Raw genomic sequence first — 13,176 nt, forward strand, 5'->3', positions numbered from 1 at the left:
GAAGCACCAAATGCAATATTTTATTTATATAGCAACGAATGTGACAAATAGTACTCAATGACAAAAATACAATATAATGTCATAGGGAATAAAAAAAATACATGCTCCCCTCACCCAAAAAAAAAAGGTATATGATAATACAATAGAAACTAAAAATAAAAAACCCAATCAAAGTTCATAGATGAACAAGCTAGCCCTCCTGTGATGATCATCAGAGCTTCAATTTGCACCTGGTAGTCTAAAGGTACCTCCTGAACTCGAAGGAACTGATAAGTCACAATTGATCTTGGGTTTGAAGTGCCCAACCTTGATCCAGCCCACCTTAACTCTAAGCTTAAGATTGAGCTGCACATCAATGCTATAGTACCCATTACTCTTCTCAGAATTATAGTTAGAAACCTCACTAGCCCCAACACCAGCAATTGTTGTCCATCAAACACAGTGCTCAACTCAGTCGTATTCTTGTGGCCTTGGTAAAACGGTGTCAAATTCTGTGTATTAAATCTCTGGCCTTCATAATAACCATTGACTTGGAAGGTATCGTAATATAAACCAATCCTCTTGTTGGGGTTTCTAACGGTGAGATTGAGATCAAGGTTGTATTGAAGTGTGTTGTCCGTTGTGAGATTGAATTGTGTCAATGAAGCATCAGTGACATAGAACTTAAGGTTGTTGGGGCGAACAAGGAACCAGAAGATGAGGGCGGCAATGCCCACAAGGATGATGACAGTGAAAACTAGTTTGAAAATGAGGCTGAAAATGCAATTGCAAAGGCAGCCAAATAGGCAGCCGCAGCAGCCACAACCGCCGCCACTGCCACGGCCAGGGCGGTGGTAGGCTTTGCGTGGCGGTGGGACTGAAGGGCCATAGTAGGCACCGTTCAAACCCTGTTTTTCTGCCATGGATATTAAGCTGAGATTAGTGTGACTTATAAAGGAAAAAAAGGAAAGCTAGAAGTGGATAGATACGAACGTAATTGATCTAGAAATAAGGGGGGGTTTGAATTTATATATAGGAGATTGTAGAGATGTGAAAGGAACTTGGTAATTTGTTGAATTGGTAAGCCACGGTGTGTGTGGCGGGCTGAGGTAGGTGTTATGTTAACGCGGTTGCTTTGTTGGAAGCTCTATCTCATGTGTGTTTTGTGTGCGTATGCCGTGTGAACTTGGAACTTTCCAAAGCCCTTGACTTTAGGTATCGTGTCCTACTCCAATTAACAAAAGTCGAGAGGATGACTTCAACGCAAAAATAGAAAATAGCTTTTATACGCGCAATGTTTTCCTGTATATATGTTCTATAAAAGGATTTTGCACAACAAGATAATATTATATTTTTCGACTATATACAATGAAATCTTAATCTTTAAGTTTCACTACTCCTTTAGTTTTACAAGTTAGCTTTCGTTAGAAAATATTTTAAAAAAAAAAAGATTAAAATTTTGGATAATTAATCGTAATATTTAGCAGAAGTTGATGGAGCCATGGAGACACCTTCATTAAATAAATTTGACACTTAAAAAATTGAAATAAAATAAAATAAAGTTAGAGAATTAAAATGAATCTAGTAAAAGTTAGAGGATGAGTTTTGTCTATTTCTTCTTTGGAAGATAATCATGTAATAAAATAGGAATATGCTACATATTTTATGGTGTATTAAACTTATCTATCCATTAGAATACAACAATGCTACCGACACAAATTTTTTGGTAATTTTTTTTATATGATTTTTAAAGTACATAATTCACTGTGAGTGGTGAACACAACTAATACTTATGAGTCATACTTTTACTTTTTTCCCCACAAATCACAATTGAGTATTTTAACAATTGTTTGATTAAACTTATCTACTCATTAGAATAAGGTTAAAGTTATTTAATTACTTAGAGTACTCATGTAGTTCAACAACTATCTCATCTTTTCTTTGATGTGAACCCGGGTGGAACCTTCTCTCTCAATTGTAATACAAGGGGAGGAAATTTGAGTTAAACAGCAGCATTAAAAGACCCACACAAAAGAAGCCTTAATTTTTTTTCCACTTCTGTTGGCTAGGTGGACTGGGTGATCGTTTGCTCACTTTTTTAATTAGCAAAGGTTCAAGGGCTGGTGCGCCCTACTTCGTTAGTTGAAACTAATTTCTTAGTCATTATTTAGAGCATTTCCAAGGAATTGGCCCTCGCTAAATTAACTTTGTCAAAAAAAAAGGAAAAAAAAAAAAAAAAAAAAAAAAAAAAGAAGAAGTAGAAAACGCAATTCCCTCAATTAATGCTAGGGAATATCGCTACCGAGCATATTCATTGGAGTGGGAACTAGTTCCAAAGCCACTCTCACCTAAACACCCACCTACGATTAACGACATTGGACCTCCTCTTGCACTAATTTTGAAAGCAATCATAATCCCTCCACTCACGCTTGGCTATAAATATGCGAAGCCAAGGAAGGGAAAGGGTTTGGTTAGAGGGAGCTTTAAAGAAAGACGAGAGCTAAGAGCAATAGAGTCATACAAGTGAGAGGGAAGCAATACAGAGGCTTAAGAGAAATCGTTAGGTCTCTTGGCTAGAATCACCCAAAGTAGGAAATCTGAAACCCACATTATAAATATATTGTGAGCCCAAGAGTGAGCTATCCCATTAAGCCCGTTCTGGGTGCGCACAATACTAATATATAAAACCCTTTATATATATATATATATGTGTGTGTGTGTGTAATTCAAATTAGATACTAATATATATATATATATATATATAATTCAAATTAGATACTAATTGTATTCCAATTTTGTGTTAAGTGATTGTCAACTAATCTAATGTCAACTGTCTTTATATTTTATATTTTAGATGGACTTCAAATATTTGTGACAAGTTTCCTTTCATCTCTAATTTTAGGCAAGAAAAGTGTTAAGTCCACAAGATTTTCATAACACTTTCACAACAAATTCTAGGTGGTAAGTTGTTATTGGTTCTAATTTGAACTTAACACTAAAATTACTTTTTTACTTATCAATAAACGCTAGTAACAACTTGTCACTTAGGATTTGTTATAATATTATTTTGGACATAGTATTTCTCTTTCTTGCAAAGTGTCTTGACATGTAGATTCATGAAACTAAGCTTAAAAAAACATAAAAATAGTTAAGAGTTTTGTAATTTAACTGGTTAGCACATCATGATGTTTTTAAGACATCCAAGGTTTACTACCTCTCCCCTATTGTTGCTATCATGCAAATTATCAAATAAATAAATATATTATAATATTGGTCAACATATAATATACTTATATGTAAAACTTTAGATGTGTAATAATTTTAACTTATTTAAAACCTTTTATATATATATATATATAAATAAGTGGTGTCCTGGCTTTTGCTTAGACTATTTTAAAGTCATCTAAACTACTTCTAGTGTGTGTCTATCTATCTATCTATCTATCTATATATATATATATATATATATGACCCCAAAAAAGTGACGCTCATGACATTTATTTGCATGAAATACAGTGCATATTAGCATGAATAATGAGACAACTGAGCAAGGATTCAGAATTTGAAAAATCAATAAGCACAATCGTAACAATTTATTAATTAAAAAATGTATTATTTTGACAAATCTAACATAATCAATTAATACTTATATAGTGGGTTCCAATTAACTCAACGGGTAAAGTTTTGAGCTATCACCAAAAACGGACGTCGTAAGTTGAAACTCTAAAAAAAAAAAAATTTAATATTTATGTAATATGCAGGCAACAGCTTCTTTTATCTTTTTTTTTTTTTTTTTTTTTTTTTTTTTTTNTCCTTCAAGACCAATCCAAAGTGAAATCAATCCACTCCATGTTCTCTAACAACTCAGATGGCAACAAATTAAGAGAGTCTCAGGCCACCACCATTCCAGCTAAATCTGGCCTCACCATCAGCTTTGGTAACTACATTGTCACCGTCGGCCTTGGCACACCCAAAACAGATCAAACAGTGGCATTTGACACTGGTAGCAACCTCACTTGGGCAAGGTGTGAACTAAGGGTGGCAAATGGGCGGGTTGGGTCATAAATGGGTTGGGTGTGTGATTACCCATTTATCCATTTATGACCCGTTTATATATAAATTAATTATCCATTATCCGCCCAATCCATTTAATTAGTAACCCGCCCATTTAACCCAATATGACTCAAATAAATAAATAACTTGTTAAAAACTTTAAAAACAAAAATTAAAAAGTTCAAAAATCACTTTTCATGTTCTTTCCTTTCATTTTCCCATCACAAAATTCATTTCTCAGCAACCAAATAAAGCCACAGAGAGAGAGAAAAAAAAAAAAGACTTTTTTCTTCTCTGTTTTTTTTTTTTTTTTTTCTCGGCAACGAAACAGAGTCTCAAGCAATATTATCATAACGCTCCAGACGAAAGTCATAAAATTCCTTTCATTTCCTCTTTCCCTTCTATTCCCTCTGTTTTACTCGGCAACCAAACAGACCATCAGAGAAAGAAAGAGAAAAAGTAAATTTCAGACTAGGGTTTCTGATAGAGGAAAAAAGAAATTCAAATCCTAGTCAAGTATCTTGAAGATTTCTGGGTCCGATCACGCCCGGATTGTTCTCGACCGATCCAGCCATTTCTCTATCAAATCCAAAAATATAAAGAATCAAAAAAAAAAAAAAAAAAAATGAGCGAAGACGCTAAGAGAAGCATCCAAGGAGCACTAGCGATGAAACCACTGAGCTACGATGACCGGAAACCCTCGTCTGCAGCGACTGCAGCCACCCCTCCCATCGGCAAGCGCGTCATCATTAAGAGCGCCGATTTATTTCTTTTTCTCCGTTTGTTTCTTTTTCTTTTGCTCAATGTGAACAATATGAGTGTCGACACCGCCATCTCCGTTATCCTCTCTTTCTCTCTTTCTATCTCACTTTATATTAAAAAAAAAATCAAAATAAAATTTTTTTTTTTAGTTGGGTTTGTGATTTTTACTTAGTTTTTATATCTGGGTTTGTGTTTTATTTTATTTTATTAGTAAATAAGCTGATACACTACCTCTGGTGAACTCCAATTCCATCCTCATTCTATTTCTAGAATTTCCTTTTGTTTGGTTACTAAGAAAATCTGAGGGAAAGTGTTAGGGCTTAGAAATCTAGAGGTTAAAGTGTTTGGGAAAGTGTTTGGTTACTGAGAAAATCTTATGAAGAGTGAGACTGAGATTGAGACTGTTTATTTAAGTTTTAGATTTTAGAATGGTTTATTGGTTATTAGTGGGTTTATTTAATTTTAAATTTTATATGGGTTTAGTGGGTATTAGTGGATTTATCCATTTAGACCCATCTAATTAAATAACCAAACTGGTATTTATCCATTTAACCCAAATACTTAAATGGTTTGGGTTAAAACTTATCCAAATAAGGTGGGTAATGGGCAGTTTCATGGATATGGATAAAAATTGCCACCCCTAGTGTGAACCATGCGTAGGACAGTGCTATAAGCAATTAAACCCAATCTTTGACCCATCCAAATCCACATCCTACACCGACATTTCATGTCTTACACCCTTGTGCTCTCAACTCACTTTGTTATAGGTAAACCCTATAAATATAATCCCAATCAGCAAAATAGAAAGGGTTTTGCTACTGTCACTACTCACTACCTATTTTGGTAAATCAATCCAATCTTTTATTTTTAATAAATTTTACTTATGAAAATAAATTCTCAATATTTTTAATCTGGAAAATACTAAAAACACAAAAAAAAAAAAAAAATCCATAATTTTTGCTACAACTTGCCATGTAGATAGTTTTGAGATATTTAGAGACTAAGGATATGTCACACATACACCCTTCTTTTTTTTTCTTTTTTTTTTTTTTTCTTTCTTTCTTCAGTTATGGATGCTATAGAATTTTAACTTATGAAGTCTATTTCATAATAATAGTCTTTTATCATCAAACCCAAGATATTAATTAGTTCTTGATGTATGCGGGGTTCAAACCCCAAATCTCTTATTTGACAGCAAAATTTTTTTACCAAATGAACTTAAGCAATAATAAGCTTGTGAATTTGGTACTATAATTTAATTAATTTTGACACTTTATTCACACTACAGGAAGTCCACGACCAATTCACAATGCGTATACAATGAACATTATGATGACAAGTCATATACAGTTGGATATTTCAGAAAGAGAGGCTAATCATAAGAGCATCCACATTGGTGGAGTTATTTTTTTAGCTATTTGGCACCACAAAAAGCTACTTTATCTATTTTACCATCCTACTTTACAAAACATCTTATATCAGTGGTTCTATTTTTTTTACCTATTCATTTAAATATTATTTCTTTATTAATTTTTTATTATTTCTTTCACACCTGTCTCTCCCTCTCTCATCTGAAGATTCTGAATAACAACAAGAAAACCCAAAACCACAACCACCTCCACAGCCACCCACAACCCACAGCCACCTCCACTGTTCACAGGCCACCATTAACACAACCCAAATCCACCAAATTTGCAACAAAATCATCTCAAAAACCAACCAAAATCACATATAAAAACAACCAAAATTCAACAAACCCACAAATCCAGCAACAAAAAAACCCAGTGACAACCAACAAAAAAAACCGACACCATCGCCACAGCCAACAACAATCGCCCACAACAATGCCAAGCCAAACCAAGCTTCAACCCAACCAATCCTGACCACCAACACAAACCCACAAACACAACCGTAGTCTGATCCCGATCTTGACCCCGACCGCAAACACAAACCCACGAACACAACCCAATCAACAACCCACCACCACCACCACAAACCCCCCTCAACGACCACCACCCACAACTCTGATTTAAGGAAAAAAAAAAAAAAAACACCACTACCACCACCACCAGGCTTGGTCGCTAGCAGCTTGGGACTTGTGTCGGCAATGACTTGGGGTTTGGGTCGCTAGCAGTTTGGCGGGCAGGGGCTAAGGAGTGGTGAGGAGTTGGAGGAAGAAAGAAATAAAAATTAAAATTAAAAAAAAAAAAATGAAGGGGGAGAAGAGAAGGACTGGGTTTGGTGAAGAAGAAATGTGAAGTAGAAGGAAAAAATAGAGATAAAATGGCAATTTGAAGAAAAGAAAAGAAAACCTGATTTGGCCCACCGCAATAGTATGGATTTCTTGTAGTGTTTTGTTTTAAATATACAATAGCAAGTAGTAGTAGGTTTTAATCTCCACCTTTTATTTAGTTAGTGGATAATGTGACAGTTTTTCATTAAAATAAAAGGAGATTCTATTTTTTTTTTTTTTTTTAAATACTTGAGTTAAACCAAACCCATCAAATTATTATGGATTGGGGTTTTAACTAATAAAATGACATAATTTTAGCGCATTAAAATTCCTTCATTTTGAGGTGAGTTATGAGGTGAATTAAAATAGTATTAAATGGTCACCTTATCAAAGGATATAAATGCTAAATGGAAAGGCTTGAATTAAAGCGATATGTAATAGTTAGGGGACAAAATCAAAATGCTTCCAAATTTTATGATGCAAATTGCAAATTGTTATTAGGATAAATTGCAAATTACACTATAACTTTGCGTAAATTTCAATTCAGTTATGTAACTCCACTTTTGTTCAATTCAATCATCTCAGTTTCAACTTCATTCAATGCAATCTTCATGTTAGTCTCTGTTAGAATTTCCCATTAGTGGCTCCCACAAAGACATCATTTTTGGACCTGACATTAAAAAAAATCCAAAAACCTAGTAAAAATTAGGTGAAATTACAAATTACATTATTTAGCTTTGCTTAAAATTCAATTCAGTCATTTGACTTCACTCTTGTTCAATTTAGTCCTCCAACCTTAACCCATTAAACAAAATAATAATAATAATAATAATAAAAGCTCAATTAACAACAACAAAAATTAGTCCAAATAACAACAAAAATAGACCAAACAACAACAAAGTAACAAAATATTCAACAAAAAACCCATTCAAAAAAATAATAATAAAAACTCATAATTATTCAAATTCGTAACTTGTTCAACTCATTCCATAAAAATGATCCCTAATTTCATTTTTCCTTAGAAAAGACACTGTAGGGACTCAGTTTGCATTTGACCCTGAGTACGAATGGGTTTTCAGCCCAACAAGCTCAAACAATAAATTTATAAAGCATGGGTTCAAGGTTTAGGCGCTGGCCGTCGTTCACCAAGCATGAACTCTTTTATAAAAGAAAATACTTAGAGTTAATTTACAACTGGGGGAATGCTCCTCGGCCCATGGCCGAGGAGCGCCTTTTCTTCCCTTTTTTCCCCCCCTTCTTTACTTTACTTGCTTTTCTTATATAGTCTTCATCTTCCTATCTCCTTCTTCCATTTGTTGATCATCCATTCGCCTCCCTTCTGGCCATCCGTCCCATCAGAGGCCTTATCGGTACTCAAGTGGTTCACTCTGATCAACGTTGCCCTGCCAAGGGGTTATATCCCCATTAATGCGGCCAGAGGGGTTAGGTGAATGCATTAAGTGTGAATGTGACAGCTTGCTCTGAGCTTGTCCCCTCCCAAAAATTATCCTTAGTATGCCGAGAACGAGGAGGTCCTCGGCATGGGTCAAAAAAGAGGCTTTGTCTAACTTACCCTTGGCTGNTTATGGGTATTCTCCACGTCAAGAATGGGAATTTGGCAGAGAGATTTGCGTATATTGCTTGGAGCATATGAGCAAAGAAACGCTTCTCTGATTGGACCTAAACTACTGCCATATTCTAGGATTTATTCTGATGCGATGGAGTGCCTACAAGAATCTAGCCAGCAAAAAGGTCGATGCTAGTGCGGAACAATTCCACCACCAACGGTTCACTGGTCTCCACCTCCTCAAGCTCTATATGTAGCCATTTCGATGAAGCTATTTTCCAAGACATATAATCAACAGGTATTAGGGTCGTAATCAGAGATTGCTTAGGCGAGATTATCAGTTCTTTAATGGAACGTCTGGTGCTGCACCAACGGTTGAAGATGTGGAAGCTCTTGCATGTAGAAGAGCAATATCTTTCGCCCTTGAGATTGGTCTTCAAGAAGTAATGTTTGAAGGAGATTTAGACACTATCATATGAAGTCTCAACGCGGAACCACCAAGCATGGTTCCCTTTGGACACATCATCGAGGACGCATGTTCCATAGCTTCCTCTCTTAGATACACTCCTTTAGTCGTGTGAAGCATAGTGGTAATTGTGTAGCTGATAAACTGGCCAAATTGGCAAAGTACTGTAATGGCACTCAGATTGGATGGAAGACATTCACAGAGAGGCCCACAACCTTGTATTGTTTGACAAAGTTTGTTATTTGAATAAAGTAACGGTATTCTTTCCAAAAAAAAAAAATATATATATATATATATATATATCCTGGTATAAGAGTTACACATTTTTTTAGTCATAGATATGAGTTTACTCTCTCTCTCTCTCTCTCTCTCTCTCTTCTCTCTCTCTCTCTCTCTATTTTTTATTTTAGTTTTTTTTATATAACATGAGTTTACTCTCTTTTTTTATTTGTTTATTGGATTTTTGATAATTTATTTATATTAGGCTCTTCGTATTTTGCACAACATTAACTCACTTAGAACAAATTTAAATAAATAAAAAAAGATAAGATACGTGGCATAAATTAGACAACAATTGGAATCTAATTGGATTTTCTCACAACTTTGACTTTAATTATATATATATATATATAGTCATAGATGAATTTTACTCTCTCTCTCTCTCTCATTTTTTATTTTAGTTTTTTTGGATATATACAAGTTTTTTTTTTTTTTATGGTTTATTTATATTGGACTCTTCGTCTTTTGCACAAAATTAATAAAGAACAAAATTTTTAAAATTTAGATAGGACATGTGGTGTAAATTAGACAACAATTAGAATTCAATTTAGAATTAAATTAGATTTTCTCTCAACTTTGACTTTAATTATGTTTCTAAAAATAACTCATAAACCAATGCCCTTTGGATATCCATTAACTTTTCCCTTATATGAATACCGAAAAATATTGTAGTGCGTCTAATGCGCCTAAATCTTTTAATGCAAATTTATCTTGGAGAATTTTATCATTGTGAGCAAAATATCGTCAACATAAATTTGTATATAAAAGTGAATATTAAAGTGATGAAAAGTAAATAAGGATGCATCAACGAATTATTCAATTACCACCAAACGACTCTCTCTCTCTCTTTCTCTCATTTTTGTTATAAGTTCATTATCAATTGATGACATCTATCAAGTGTTAAAAATATATATAAAAAAAATGTTATCATATTAATAAGATATGATTCACAATATATTAATAAAAATTTATTAACTGATATAGCATAAATTATTAGTGAAAAAAAAAAAAAAAAAAAAAAAAATATGTGCATCATGGTGGCCTGGCGGGGGAACCCCATGAAGGGTTAACTGGATTCTTCCATTAAAAAAAAGAGGCTAACTGGGTTCAAGAAAAATGGACCCGTTATAATTGGGCACTTTGACCCAAACATGACTTATTTAAATATGAATTCGACCCATTGCCCGGGCTGTTCAAGTTAACAGACTAATGAATTTTAATTTGAATATATACAAATTGGCAATTTTTAGAATAAAGACGAGCTATTTCTTTGTATAATTAATTAATAATGTCACTATAATTTGATCCATTCTCTTTGCGACGAAATCAAGATTTTATTTTGCGTTTCCAATAGCTTAGAATGTCTTTCTGTTTTTCCACAACAAAAGTAACTTCATCCAGAAGCACTTCATGCCATTAGTGTTCCAAAAGGATTTCGAATCTAAGATAAAAGGTAAATTCGAAAGTGAAATAAAGTGGGAACCTCATCTTTTCAGGAATCACACAAATCTTAATTGTCATTTGTTATTAAGAAAATCATCTGTATACTCTAGGAAGCAAATGACACAAAAACAGATACAATCACGAGTATGACATGATGACAGAAATTTTTATACGACACCCTAGCAAATGACATGAGCACAGATACAGACAGGAGTATGACACGATGACAGCAATATGACAACAGCACAGAACTCCTCCGAAATCAATTAGTATTTCTTCCTTTCAAATTTATGGTAAGTCCCGTTCATTAAATTTATAGTGAAATTCATTATAAATGTGAGAGAATAGAACATCATTTTACTATACTTTGAGACTACTTACAAATTTTCCCATGGCCTATACTACTTAAATAATAAATGTAGAGTTTTTTAACTGCCATAATGTTGGTTGCATAAAAATTCTTATAACATTTTTTTTTAATAAATAAAGGATTTCAATTTATAATGTTCATTCTAAATAATAATTATTTTTATTATTAAAAACTAATTAATTTTTATTATAAACAGAAATTGAATCCTCTAATATTTTATTCGACGCCAGAACCCAGTTTTTGGTTTTTACAACCAAATTGCATAAAAGCTGGGACCCATCTTAACTCCCCCATTAATTTCTTCAAGTTTATTATTAACGTAGGGCCTTTGAGGCACACTCACGCAAATGTAGCCATGTGCTGCTGTGCAGTGCAGAGCACGAAGCAAGTGGGCCAATGCCCAACGGTCATATCCATTCACTTTAATCGCACGAATACAACAACTAGTACACGTGTATCAATCTGATTGCCTAAACCAAACTTTTCTCTGATTCCTTCAAAATCAATAATCACAAAAAACAAAACAAAAACTAAAGAAAAACAAATCCAAAAACAAACAATTCACATAATACCAATCCATAATAGTCATCATTTAGAGGGCAGAAAAAACTAAAAAAGAACCACTATTTCATATATATTTACCAAAAATAAAAACATAAAAGAAGTCCTCTAAAACCAGGACATAGTCTAATAATGCTTGAAACAAAAAACAAATTAAAGAATATTAGGAATAAGGAATAAACCATAAGAAATCAAAGAAGATCTGCAACAACATTTGATCAGAGATCGTAGCTGCACTTGGTTGTCTCAAACGCAGTCGATGATGTCCCATTAGATTTGAGAGGAACGTTTAAGTCACACTTGACTTTGGGTTTAAAGGTCCAAACTTTGATCCATCCCAACTTCGGTCTGATCCGAAGATTCAGCTTCAGGCTAATCCCAAAAACCCCACCAGTTTTCTCCGAATCGAACTGGGAAACCTCGTCCGTGCCCAACAAAACCAGTTTCTGTCCTTGAAAAACCGCGTTGACAACGGTGGTGTTTTTGTGTCCCTGGTAAAAGGGTGTCAAGGTTTCGGTATCGAAACGCTGGCCTTGGTAATAAGCGTTGGCCTCGATGGTGTCGTAGTAGAAACCGATTCTCTTGTTGGGGTTCCTGATCGAAACGTTGAGAGCCAAGTTGTAGTGGAGGGTGTTGTTGGTGGTGAAATTGAACTGGGTCAATGAGGCATCGGTTACATGAAACTTGACCTCGTTGGGACGAAGGATTAGCCAGAATATGAAGGCGGCGAGAGCAACGATGACAAGAATTGTGCAGAGGATTTGGAAAATACAGCTCAAGATGCAACTGAAAAGGCAGCCACAAAGCCACTCACAACAGCAACAACACCCAGAACTATCTTTTCTTCCCATGGCTTGTAATCACAAAGAAAGTTTGTACTTTTGGTTTGAGAGCAAAGAAGAGAGAGATATTTTTTTTTTTTGTGATGTAGGAAGAGTGAGAAGTGGGTGGTATATATATAGCAGGACGTGAAAGGCGCAGAGAGTTAGAATTTCAGTTTGGTAAGGAGAGGGTTACAATTAAGGGACCGCGTGAAGGGTTAATGAATAATTGACACGGTTTTTTCTTTTTTTTTTTTTTTTTTTGTTTGTTATTCACTTATTTGTGAGAAGAGTTCTATTCATGCAACGTGTGCTTTTTGGTGTGAATTGAGAAAGTTCTTGGTGATTTCTTATTATGAAGTTATAAGCCGTTGGACTTCTATTTGGCTATAAATACATTTATTATAGGATGATTTAATTTTCACAACGTTTTTTCCGTGTTTTGCATACTTGATTTGACATTACAGCTGTGATTTTGTTTTTATTTTTTGTCCCAAAAAAATAACTATTTTTTAAAATTTGTTATGAATAAATGGTGAGTAATTACTCATTACTAGTATGTAACCCATGTTACCGCATGAGAATGTATATATTATTAATCATGGGTTTATTCATATTTAAAAGACTCAGTTAAGTCTAAAT

The 13,176-nt window shown here is 34.1% G+C and overlaps 2 protein-coding genes across 2 annotated transcripts; both read right to left on the reverse strand.

The window, feature by feature from the left end:
• On the reverse strand, window positions 1–1,100 carry LOC112003040 (NDR1/HIN1-like protein 3). Its single transcript, XM_024035211.2, is given in 2 exon segments — window positions 1–413; window positions 416–1,100. Coding segments are annotated over 2 exon segments (681 nt in total). The 5' UTR covers window positions 903–1,100; the 3' UTR covers window positions 1–219.
• A 10,700-nt stretch (window positions 1,101–11,800) lies between these two features.
• On the reverse strand, window positions 11,801–12,697 carry LOC112003041 (NDR1/HIN1-like protein 3). The gene has a single exon (XM_024035212.2). The coding sequence runs from the start codon at window positions 12,562–12,564 to the stop codon at window positions 11,932–11,934; it is 633 nt and encodes a 210-aa protein (XP_023890980.1). The 5' UTR covers window positions 12,565–12,697; the 3' UTR covers window positions 11,801–11,931.
• Window positions 12,698–13,176: the final 479 nt, after the last annotated feature.

This window comes from Quercus suber, unplaced genomic scaffold (assembly GCF_002906115.3).
Source record: "Quercus suber isolate HL8 unplaced genomic scaffold, Cork oak 2.0 scaffold_5, whole genome shotgun sequence".
Classification (NCBI taxonomy): domain Eukaryota; kingdom Viridiplantae; phylum Streptophyta; class Magnoliopsida; order Fagales; family Fagaceae; genus Quercus; species Quercus suber.

Excerpts from the sequence above, each read along its gene's own strand:
- LOC112003041 (XM_024035212.2), bottom strand. The coding sequence starts at position 12,564 with ATGGGAAGAAAAGATAGTTCTGGGTGTTGTTGCTGTTGTGAGTGGCTT.